The 12826-nt window shown below is 35.8% G+C and overlaps 1 protein-coding gene and 1 pseudogene across 1 annotated transcript in view; both read left to right on the top strand.

Annotated features, from left to right (window-relative positions):
- FBXO33 (F-box protein 33) overlaps positions 1–11970 on the top strand; it is a 37084-nt gene extending 25114 nt beyond the window's left edge. Inside the window, exons 2-3 of the mRNA XM_008584334.1 lie at positions 10632–10742; positions 11277–11970. Of these exons, the coding sequence (XP_008582556.1) occupies positions 10632–10742; positions 11277–11970 (805 nt within the window). The remainder of the gene's footprint in view (positions 1–10631; positions 10743–11276) is intronic.
- Positions 5026–5673, top strand: LOC103600100 (annotated as a pseudogene).
- Positions 11971–12826: the final 856 nt, after the last annotated feature.

Here is a 12826-nt window from a genome sequence, read left to right as displayed (position 1 = left end):
AAATTCTTCTCTACAGAGTGATTACATCTATCGGCATCTTCTGACAGTTTGCTTTCACCGAAATAAACTCATAACCAAAAGTATGATAAGCCCTGAAATTGTTTATTTTGCAGTTAACCTTGTATATTAGTTCAAGACATGAGAATTAGTTATGTTGGTTTTATTCAAAGATATAATCAGATTTTTAAATGCCAGGATTTGATTAAGCCTGCATTCTTAATAAACAAAAAAAGTTTATAAATTCCACACACTTTCCACCCATTTCCCAACTCCAATCTCAGACAAATAACAGTCAACTCCAGCTGTGCTTCCTTTCATTTACAAATATTTTCATATGCAAAGGGCTACTAAACCCCAAAGCAAAGACTCTTCATTTAAAAAAAAAAAAAGGAAATACTTAAAACTTGCATTATTAATATTAGTTACATGCCATATTATCAGTGAAAGAACTCAACAAAGTAAATGAAATTTGCCCATTTTCTTAGAGTCTTACTAGATGTTTAAGTAGATTTTTCAGAAAAAGCCTGAAAATATAAAAATTATCTTTAAAAAGTCCTAAATTGAAAGCACTCTGGGAGCTGTTTTGAACAATACTGAAAAAAACAAAACAAAAAAATCTTAAAATGCCAAAACTTAAGAGGTCTGATTTGCTTTCATAGGTTAACTGAGAAGACATTAGACAGTCCTCCATTGCTGTGGCGTGGAGTGTATAGGGGGGAAATATGCAGAAAAGATTGGGCTAGAATTTTTTTGAGAATAATCAAATACTATATTTGTGACAAAGTTCTTTCAGAACTGCCAAAGTAAAGCCTTTTGATTTTTACAGAAACAGGGAATTCCTGATAACTTGTGTTGTTTATTGTTTGGTTTTCCACAGCTGTGACTTGGGTTGATTAAAAAATGGCATTTCTAATAGAAAAATCCTCTTCTCAGAATTTGAATCTTGCCAGCAAATTGAAAAACACTAGGGGCCTAGGCCCAAAATAAATTAGATATTAGTACTTTATTTGCTTCTCTATTAACTGTTTTTGTGTTAATCTTTAATAGTTATCTCTGTCATTGGCTGCAAGCAGCTTGTGCTTTCTTAATTGATATACCAAGGGAAATAGATCTTGAATGTTGGCAGTTGTGAGTAGGGATATTCATTGGTAAATGTGGTGAATGTTATATTTTAAATGTGCCACGTACGTACATAGATCTAGAGTTTTTTGTTACTTTGGTTTATTAGTCTGTTCCGTTTTTTAATATTCCTACAGAACTCTAGGCCTAGGTCAATGGCCCTTAATCTTCTGTGGTTAATTTTTGAAGAGCTGATAAAAGCTAGTGATCCTTCTGCCAGAAAGTGCACATATACACAATATTTGGCCAGCAGTTTCTAGGATAGACCCCAGGTTAAGAAGCCATAAACTTCTATTGTTGTACCATTTAGATATATTTATTTATATAATATTGGTTTTAATTTTTTAAAAGCTATAGTTTTCGTTATTAAATATTTTCATATTTTTTCATTTTGCCAATTCATTAACATTATGTTATATAATGCCTTGCAGAGCAAAATGACAAGTTTTCTTAATTTATGGGACAGAATGGTCACCACTCAGTGGTGTGAAATTATGGCTTTTTAAATTTCTGTTTCTGTTTTTATTTCTGACAACACTTTTGCCCAATACTTTTAAATCAAAATCCAGTGACCATGAATTTACAGAATCAGAACATTTTTAAGTTGAGGATGACTTAAACAAGAAGTTTGATGACATGAGAACTTAGTCATATTATTTGTAATCTTGCTCTAAGGAGAAATTAGGTGTTACTAATGTGATAGGGATTTTTTTTTTCCCTGTTAAAATAACTTTAAGATTTCTTTATTTTACAGACAAGAAAACTGCAGTTCAGAGAATTATTGCATTTTTGACACCTAATTTCCCATTCAGTGCTCTTTCATCTCTCCTGGGCAACCCTTTAGAAGTATGAATAACATTATTCTTGCTGATTATAATGTGGTTTAGTTTGATTATCTCAATCAATAAGGGACATTGAATTCTTCATTCAGGCCAGTGTGGTCAGTATGGGAAAAGGAAAATAATTACAAATAAATGATTTGTGCTAAGCAAATGTAATGTTTAATTTTTTTCAACATCATTACTGATTATGTAAAGAAAAATTAACCTGTTACACTTTGAGTTTAGCAGTGAGCATAACTCAGTGAATAGATTCCAAGCTAGTGAAAGCTCTTGAATTGGGGAGGAAAAAATAAGTTTTAGGGCCAGCCCTGTGGCTCACTCGGGAGAGTGCGGTGCTGGTAGCGCCAAGGCCACAGGTTCGGATCCTGTATAGGGATGGCTGGTGCACTCACTGGCTGAGCATGGTGCAGACAACACCATGCCGAGGGTTGCGATCCCCTTACCGGTCACACACACACAAAAAAAAGAAATGTTTTATGTAGGAAACAAAATGAATGGACAAAATATTTTATATACAATTTGTAGTAGTGGGAATTTTTTTTTTTTTTTTTTTTGTCTTTTGTCTTTTTTCCGTGTCCGGCAACGGATCGCAACCCTCAGTGTTGCCCCCGTACTGGACCGGGGACCGGCAACGGGATTGCAACCCTCGGCGCTGCTCCCGCGCCTCGCTCAGCCAGTGAGCGGGAACCGGTCTGTATGTGGGATCCGAACCCTTGGGCGGGAGCGCCGCCGCGCTTCCCAAGCGGCGCACCATCCAGTGCGCCACCGGGCCGGCCCCAGTAGTAGTGGGAATTTTGAAGTTCATTGGTTAATACTGTTTAGATTATTTGGACACACACAGAAGCACTGAGTCATGGTATGAATGATAAGGAGTTTTAGATTGTTGAATAGTTGAGGAAATTGAGTGCTGCTTGTCAATAAAATTTAAGTGCCTAGGACAATGACACTGCAAGGAGATTTTAGTCACAATTGAAAAGAGAAGTAGAGATAGAAAAATTTCTGTTTTGTTTTAATTTTTTTAAAAGATGACCAGTAAGGGGATCTTAACCCTTGACTTGGTGTGGTCAGCACCATGCTCACCCAGTGAGCTAACCGGCCATCCCTATATAGGGATCCGAACCCGGGGCCTTGGTGTTATCAGCACCGCACTCTCCCGAGTGAGCCACGGGCTGGCCCCGAAAAACTTCTGTTTTAGATTCACTAAATCCAGCTACCAGCTGTGAGATTAATAAATTGGGGAAATGTTTTATGAAACCCTACTTTTAATTTTAGTTACCAATAACCATAATAGAGATACAGTCACCATTATGCCAAAAGTATCAACACTTTTTTTAAAAGCCTTTGTTTTAGCTATATGGTAAAAGGTTATTTTCCTGCTTTTATTTTTAATTCATAAGGTCTTTGGAGATAAATGCTTTTATTTATCACATATTGTACATAAAATAGTGCATATTCAAATATAAATAAAACCGAAGTACGTTAAATGAGCTTCTGAGTACCTTTCTTGGACCTTGATAAGTAGAAATCTCTAATGTTATAATTAAGGGAATTTTTAAAGCAAATGTACATTGAAGTAATAGAAAAAAGGAGATTAGAGAAGGGTAGAAGAGAAATGGGTATCTTGGAAAATGTTGGGTGATCTATCTACATTGTGGGGTGAGTAGCCCCAAGGAGATGGAGAAGAAATGGAATATCCAGACCTTGATGTGAATGATACGATGTAGATTGAAATGACTGGGAAAACAAAAAGAATGGAGTAAACACCAGCACAGTCATCTTAAATTCTTTGATCCTATTATAGAAAATAAGTGGAGAAAATTTTCTGTTTGGAGGAGATACTCCTATAATTCATGGTTAATTTCAGTTTTCCCTTTTTATGTATCTTTCCATTCCTGTTTCTCTGAAGAGAATGAGAAAATGAGGATTCCTACCTCCTGTGCTTTTGCATCACTTAAAGCTGGCAGGCTGCATTTTTTTCAGATCCGTGGTAAAGACAGCAGTGGAGATTATATATATCTTACAGTCAGTGGAAAGTCAGAAATGACATGACAGGTGAAGAAAGGTGAGCTCATTTGCTCCATTCATGAAGTATGGTTGTCTTCTTCCTGGGGCTTTTTGTTTGTTTGTTTGTTTGTTTTGTCTTTTTGTCTTTTTTCGTGACCGGCAACGGATCGCAACCGGCAACGGATCGCAACCCTCAGTGTTGCGCCCGTACCGGACCGGGACCGGCTACGGGATCGCAACCATCGGTGTTGCCCCCGCTCCTCGCTCAGCCAGTGAGCGGCCGGTCTGTATGTGGGATCCGAACCCTCGGCAGGAGCGCCGCCGCGCTTCCCAAGCAGCGCACTGTAGCAGTGCGCCACCGGGCCGGCCCCATGTTTGTTTGTTTTTTTAAGTTTTTAGATTTGGGTTGTATTTGAGTTAATGGAAGAGATGGAGAAAAAGTATGTGTTTTTCTGTGCATACTTTTCCATTATCTACAACATAGTTGGCAGTATAATCAAGATGTATTCGGGGTTGTAGGATTTTTTTTCAATTATAGATAACATATTCTCAACTACAGCTTTTTTTATATAATGAAAAACTAGCCTTAGAGTCTATAATGTCATGTTTATAATCACAATGAAAGGTGAAAAATGGTGTGGGCTTTCTGTAAAATATGTTAGCCATAATAGAAGTTGTATTAACCATATGCCTTTAATTACATTTCTTTCAGTGACAGTGTCTGTTCAAATCTGTTGCCTGTATTTTTATTGGATTGTTTTGTCTTATTAAGTTGTAAGAGTTCTTTATGTTTTTTGAATACAGGGTTTTTTTTAAATTAAATGTATACCCTAGGAATAATTTCTATAGTCTGTAGCTCGCCTTTTTAATTGTCTTTTGAAAAGCAAAAAGTTTTAATTTTGATGAAGACCAACTTACAAATTTTTTTTTTCCTTAATGGTGTATGCTTTTTGTGTTCTATCTAAAAAAAAAATATTTGCCAGCTTCCTTCTGCACCAGACATGGGACACGCTCCCACTCGCTTTCTGCCGCCATCTTGATTCTGCATTCCCCGCACAAAATGCCCAGAGAAGCCACAGAAACCGTTCCTGCTACAGAGCAGGAGTTGCCACAGCCACAGGTTGAGACAAGGTCTGGAACAGAATCTGACAGTGACGAATCAGTACCAGAGCTCGAGGAACAAGATTCCACACAGGCAACCACACAACAAGCCCAGCTGGCAGCAGCAGCTGAAATTGCTGAAGAACCTGTCAGTAAAGCAAAACAGAGTCATAGTGCAAAGAAGGCATGGAAGGCTGTGTCCAAACTGGGTCTTTGACAGTTTACAAGGGTTACTAGAGTAACTATCTGGAAATTGAGAATATCCCCTCTGTCATCACAAAACCAAATGTCTACAGGAGCCCAGCTTCAGATATTTAACATAGTTTGGGGGGACACCAAGATCAAGGATTTATCTCAGAAAGCACAGTTAGCACCTCCTAAAAAATTCAAAGTCCAAGGTAAAGCTGTCTCAAACATTCAGGAAAACACACAGACTCCAACTGTACAAGAGGAGAGTGAAGAAGAAAAGGTTGATGAAACAGGTGTGCAAGTTAAGGACATAGAATTGGTCGTGTCACTAGCAAATGAGTCCAGAGCAAAGGCAGTCCGAGCGCTAAAGAACAACAGTAATGACATTGTAAATGCTATTACGGAATTAACAGTGTAACTATCTGAAAATGAGGACTTTTTTGGTGTTTCAAAAGAGTAACTATGTCTTGGTTTGAAATTTGTACTGTTTCTGTCATTAATAGAGTTACGGCGTCTTGTTAGATGAAAATTTTAAAATTTGCGTAACCCAAGGTCACAAAGATTTTTTCCTTTTTTTTTTTTTAAGCAGTATTATAGTTTTAGCTGTTATGTAGGAAGGTGATCTATTTCAAGTTAATTTTTCTATAGGGTACAAGATAAGGATCCAATTGTCCCAACACCATATGTTAAAAAGCGGTCCTTTTGCTATGGAATTGACTTTCCACCTTTGTCAAAAATGCTAATTTTTATTTTATTTCTCATATCTTAAATATTATGTGCATACAAAGACCATATATGTTTGGGTCTATTTCAGGATTCTCTGTTCTGTTTCACTGATCTGTATGTCTGTGCTTAAGCCAGTAGTACCACTGTCTTCAGTCTGTGGCTTTTTATTGTCTTGAAATCAGATAGTGAAAGTAGCCTTGAAATCAGTGTAAGAAATCCAACTTTGTTCTTCTTTTCAAAATTGTTTTGGCTATTCTGGTTCATTCACTTTTTATGATAAATTTTAGAAACAGCCTGCTGGGTTTTGATTAAGATTATGTTGTGTCTGTTGGTCAGTTTGGTAAGAACTGACATATTAATAATATTTAATCTTCTAATTAACAAACATGGTATATTTCTCCACTTATTTAGGTCTTCTTTGATTTCTCCCAATTATATCTTACAGTTTTTAATGTATAAGACGTATACTGGTGTTCAGTTTATTCCAAATCCAGTTGATTTTTGTATACTATGACCAATTGACCCTGTATACTATGACCTTACTAAACTCACCTAATAGTTCTAGTAACTTTTTTTAGATTGCTTAGAATTTTTTAGTAAATGATCATGTAATTGTCAAATAAGGACCATTTTACTTCTTCCTTTCCAACCTATATGTCTTTTTATTGATGACTAGTTTTAATAGCTGGTTTAAATTCCTTGTCTAATTCCTTAATCTGCCATTTCTGAGTATACTTCCATTGATTCATTTTTCTCCTATTTGGGAGTCATTTTTCCTTTTTCTTCATGTCTGGTAATTTTTTATTGTATGCCAGATATTGTTCACTTTACATTGTTGGGTCCTGTTTTGTTTGTTTATTTTTGTTTTTTGTATCTCTTTAAAGAGTATTGGATGTTGATCTGACACACAATTTATGTGAAATCAGTTTGACCTCCTCAGCCTACTTTTAAGCTGTGTTAAGGCATATACTAAGCACATCTTGGCTAATTAATTAAGCACCTAAGGCTAATAAATCTCCACTACTAAGGCATGACTTTTCTGAGAACTCTACCTAGTGTCCCTATATTGCAAGATCACTTAACTTTGGCTAGTGAAAACATAAACTCTTCTCACCACTGTGCATGCTGTACTGATTTCCCATAGCACTTTCTCCAGCCTTGTGCAGTTTCACCTCACACATGTGCAGATCATTTCTTAACCAAATATCAGGTCTTTGCAAATCTGTAAAGTTCTCTCTACAGTTCCCTTGTCTCTGGTGCTCTGCCCTGCAAATTCTAAGCTGCAAATTCCCTCAAATATGTGTCTCCTCAACTCAGGGAGAACACTGGGCTATGTTTGGGTTCCCTCCCCCTGTGTTGTAACCTGGAAACTCTCCAGGCCATAATCTGAGGCAATCATAGTGCACATCTCATTTTTCTCATTTTTTCCCATCTTTTAGAGGTCACAGTCCTATATTGCTAACTGGTCAAACAGTTGTTTTGTGTGTTTTGTCCAGTTCTTTAGTTGTGTACCATGGTAGGACAGTTCTCATAACTGTTAGTTTAATCCTTTGTGGAAGAAATAAAAGTCTCTTACATATGTGGTTTAATATCACAGGACAGTGTTATGGGTATACAAAAGTAATTAATGGAAGTTCGGTTGAAGGGAGAAAAATATTGAGATTGTCTGACTCTTCCTTCTGAATGTTATTAGAAATTGAATGTGATATCTTGTTTGTACTTTATATAAAAACTCATAGTTTCCCAAAAACAAATTCTTTTAGAAGTCTATAAATGTTTTATTTTTGTTTTTTTAAAACTTCTTTATAATTCATGGATGTGGTGGCAACTTTAAAGAAAGGATAAAAGAGAAAATACTTTAAAGCTAACATAGTTAAATATTATAGTAATGTGTCCTTTGTAGTCTGATATGGTAGCTATCCTCTCAAGAACAGTTTTATATCCCTTTTTTTCTTAGATGGAAAAACTCATTTTGGGTTTTGGGGGTTTTTTAAGTTTGATGTCTTCGTTTGAAATGTTTTTAAGAATACAGGTTTTCTAGTCATCACATGGAAAGTTGATTCAATTTACTGGAGTGACTAATTTAAAAATCTTTAAAGGTCAAGAAGAAAATTAGATTATTTCCATTAGTAATCCCTCTAATGTTTTCCCTGATTTGCTCTGCATTGGCTGTTTTATAACTTATTTCCATGTGCCAGTTGGATTTTTAATTTTTTCTTCTTGATTTATGCAGAGTTTTTATATATAAAACATAACCATAGCATTTGTTACACATGTTTTTCTCACTATGTTGGTTTGCCCTCTTTAGTGAGATATGCTGTTGAATATCAAGTTTTTCCTTTTTATATAGTCCAAAATTTATCTCTTCCTTACTGATTTATTCTGTTATTTCTAAGCTTAGGAAGTCTTGACTATCTTAAAGGCACCTCAAACTCAACATGTGTAAAATAGAGGTTATAATCTAACTACCCCACTACCTCCCCTCTCTTCCCCTCCCCCCACCCTTAAAAAAATTCCGATTCATTTTTGATTGATTTCTAGTAATTCCTGTCCCAATGAAAAGCTCTACCATCTATGCAGTTTCACAAACCAGATAATTTAGGAATTATCCTTGATTACTCTTTCCCTCATCCTCTGTAGCTAATCCAGCACACATTCCTGTCTATTTTAGTTCCTAAATATAGTTTGAGGCTGTTGATTCTCTCCACCTCTACCACCAAAAACCCAATTCAAGCTACTATTATCTCTCATCTCTATTACTAAAATACTCCCTTAACTAATCTCCCCACTTTCACTCTGCCCTCTTTGCAGGCTGTTCTAGTGCTACAGTATATTTTCCAGACACAAATTTAATCATGTTGTTCTCTGCTTTTAAAACTATTTTGGGGCAGCTCATTGTTGTGAAGGCAGAATCTAAAATTTTTTCTCTGACATAGAACCTTGTCTATCTCTACAGCCTCATTTCATTTTATGTTCACTCACTCACTCTGTACTCCAGTCACTCTGGATTCCTTTCAGCTCACTTTGGTCCCTTCACATTTTGCAAATGCTTTTTCTTTTCCCTGTAATACTCTCTCCCCACCTTATTTCTCCTGGTTAACTCCCACTTATCCTTAAGATTTTAATCAGTTTATTCAGGGAAGCCTTCTCTGACTTACACAGTATCAAATATCCCCATGAAATGTAGCACCAGTGGGCCGGCCCGGTGGGGCACTGCTACAGTGCGCCGCTTGGGAGTGCGGCGGCGCTCCCGCTGAGGGTTCGGATCCCACATACAGACCAGCCACTCACTGGCTGAGCAAGGTGCGGGCGCAACACCGAGGGTTGCGATCCCGTTGCCGGTCCCGGTCCGGTACAGGCACAACACTGAGGGTTGCAATCCGTTGCCGGTCACGAAAAAAGACAAAAAAAAAAGAAATGTAGCACCAGTGTACTTCTCCTTCACAACACTGGATCACTATTATGTCTCATGTGCGATCCCGTTGCCGGTCCCGGTCCGGTACAGGCGCAACACTGAGGGTTGCAATCCGTTGCTGGTCACGAAAAAAGACAAAAAAAAAAGAAATGTAGCACCAGTGTACTTCTCCTTCACAACACTGGATCACTATTATGTCTCATGTATATAGCACAGCACCTGGCTCTTAGTAGGACAGGAATGGGTGCCCTCGGGGAATATTTGGTTGAATGAATAAATGAGTTAATGATTATCTCTCAAGTTGAATTTTAGCATCATCGGGCTTTTCGGTGAAATTAAGGTTACTAATTTGGGAAAATGTGACATACTATCAAGAAATGATATTTTTTTTTAATTTATTTAAATCTTCTTTTATCACTTTTGTGAATTACACATTTCGGTGAAATTAAGGTTACTAATTTGGGAAAATGTGACATACTATCAAGAAATGATATTTTTTTATTTATTTAAATCTTCTTTTATCACTTTTGTGAATTACACATTTCTTATTAAAGTTATCTCTAAGTTTTGTGTTACAAATGGACTCTCTAGTTTGCTGTTATTAGCACTTAGGAATTTTATCTTTATCCAGTTATTAGTTTTCTCCACTTTATTTATAATTTTACTATTAGAAAAGTATATGTTTTGTAGCTAAAATTGTAAAACTGAAAGATTTTTGCATAGTCTTTTACCTCCCTTGATCATAAGCTATATGTTTGATTATAAAACTGGGAAGATTCTCTTTAGATTTCAGTCAAAGAATATTTCTTACTGAAAAGATATCTTCAGAGCAGTGCCACAACTTTGAGCATTTTAACACATTGACTATGTTAACAGGTTTTTAGTATGTCATTTTGTGACTTTTCCCTAAACCCTGAAAGGTAGGTATTATAATTATTGATGAAGAATTGAGTCTCAGGCGCACTAAGAGACTTTTGCTTGGTCATTAAAATATTGAGTTCTTGAACCAGTCTTTCTTTATACCCCAGTCTTCATTAACACGTATGCCGTTTCTCCTGTATCGTGTTGCTTTGCATTGTTTATATAAAGTAATCTCCAAGTACTTAATTGGATTCTAAGTGAGTTATAAGAGGGAAACTTTGCTAGGATACTCCTTTTGCATGTCTTTATTTTTAATATTTCTATTTTTATGAATTAAATATTTAGAAAATCATTTTAAATAATTTTTCTTGTAGGAACCTCCAGAAGTTTAGTCTTTTTGGAGACATAAGCGTTCTGCAACAACAAGGAACATTGTCAAATACATACCTCAGCAAGGTGGACCCTGATGGCAAAAAAATTAAACAGTAAGTTACATAGTTAATAGAAAAGGGATATATTAATAATTGTAGTTTTTTCTGAGAAATTATAAGATACAATAAGAAGAGTAATTCTTTTTCTGAAAAGGACATATGTCTTGGAGATATCTTAATGATGAAATATAGTGATGAGTATATGCCATTCCACATCATAAATCTGTAAGATAAATCAAAGAGCTTTTTGGATAATTACTGCTATTTTAATATTGTTATTTCTCTACTTGCCTTTGCTATAACATGAATTTTATGTCATCAGTCTTTTCTACCAGGGTGTAAATGCTTTCCTTGGCTGAGGAACATTTCTATGTGTTTAATACATCTGTATTTTTAATACATCTTACTCGTTATATTTTAATGTGAATTTTAACAGTATTTATTGTGGGTTGAATAGAAATTAATTAACTAAGGAGAGAAAATGGCTCTCTATATTGCATGCCATTCATTTCTTATTTTCAAAAGTCAGTGTTAAATGATTAGAGCTAAATGTTAATGGGATCATTGTGGCATGTGTTTTTCTTATAGAATTCAGCAGCTATTTGAAGAAATACTGAGTAATAGTAGGCAACTGAAATGGCTGTCCTGTGGGTTTATGCTGGAAATAGTAACCCCAACATCACTGTCATCTCTCTCTAACTCTATTGCCAACACCATGGAGCACCTGAGTTTACTGGACAACAATATTCCTGGTAACAGCACTCTTATTACTGCAGTCGAACTGGAGCGATTTGTGAATCTGCGCTCACTTGCCTTGGATTTCTGCGACTTTACAGCTGAGATGGCAAGAGTCTTAACCGATAGCAACCATGTGCCTTTGCAGCGACTGTCTCTCCTGGTCCATAATGTTTCCGTGATGCACAAGTCTCTGGACAACATGCCAAATGATGAGCATTGGAAAGCCCTGTCACGAAAGAGCACCAGCCTTCGCGTCTATATAATGGCTTTTGATATCAAGAGTGAAGATATGTTAAAGATTCTGAAACCCAGTATACCTCTAGAGAGGATTCATTTTGACAGCTATATCACTTGTGTTTCAGGGGCTATTGTTGATCTTATATCCAGGCAGTATGACAAGTTCCTCACTCATTTTATATTAATGAATGATGTGATTGACACGTCTGGTTTTCCAGATCTTAGTGACAACCGAAATGAAGATCCACTGGTTTTATTAGCGTGGAGATGCACAAAGCTCTCTCTTCTGGCAATTCATGGTAGGTGATTTTGTTTACTATAATTTGATATTGATATTACACCTAAAAAATTGTATTCCAGCAAAATGATAGCACTGGCCTTTATAGTATCAAGAAATCATTTTAAAAATTGATGTGTAGATTTTTATGCTTTTTTTTAAAAGTTTATAAGATATAGCACTTACAAGTGGAAAGTTGAAAGTCATACTCAACCCCAAGTTTTCTGCTCTGGCTGCCTTGTTACTTTTTTTGTCCACTACATGATTGGTGGTATTTCACAAAAATGGCATTTGAAATTAATTTCGCTAAGAAAATATGCTTATCTACCTGCAGTAGATACATGTCCTCTAATTACAAGACCTCTTAAAAACATAGCATAGTAGGAAGAGAAAGTATGATTTCTTTCATGCTCATTGCCTCATCTTTTAGATTCTAGACATCAATATATTAATTTGTATGACATTTTTCAAATGATGGTTCCATTGATTAGTTATATGCTTATTTCTTACTGGGGCCTATCATTTTAATGTGAACTATTCTCATTTAGAGAGAGAGTTGCTATTCTGACAAAAGAACATTTTACTTCCTTTTCTGATACTCAATAAGATAGTTACAAAACAGTCTTTAAGAATGTCTTAAATTCTCTTTATTAGCTCTGTTTTGTTATTTTTGGAACTTTTTTTGTTCTGCACTTTGTGTGGGAATGTATGTGTCTTGCTTTTCAAGTTTTGCTTTATAATTTGGCCAGTCATCAGAGGAAGTAGCAAAGAATAGATCAATATTGAAAGTAGTAAGTGAAATGGGAATAAAGAAATGTCAGATTATTTAAAGGTTAATTAAAGCCAGTCTTCTTTTTTTTTTTTTTTTTTTTTTTTTTTTTTTTCC

The sequence above is a fragment of the Galeopterus variegatus genome, unplaced genomic scaffold, assembly GCF_000696425.1.
Source record: "Galeopterus variegatus unplaced genomic scaffold, G_variegatus-3.0.2 Scaffold3227, whole genome shotgun sequence".
In the NCBI taxonomy this organism is placed as follows: domain Eukaryota; kingdom Metazoa; phylum Chordata; class Mammalia; order Dermoptera; family Cynocephalidae; genus Galeopterus; species Galeopterus variegatus.
This window is presented reverse-complemented; position numbering and strand designations above follow the sequence as displayed.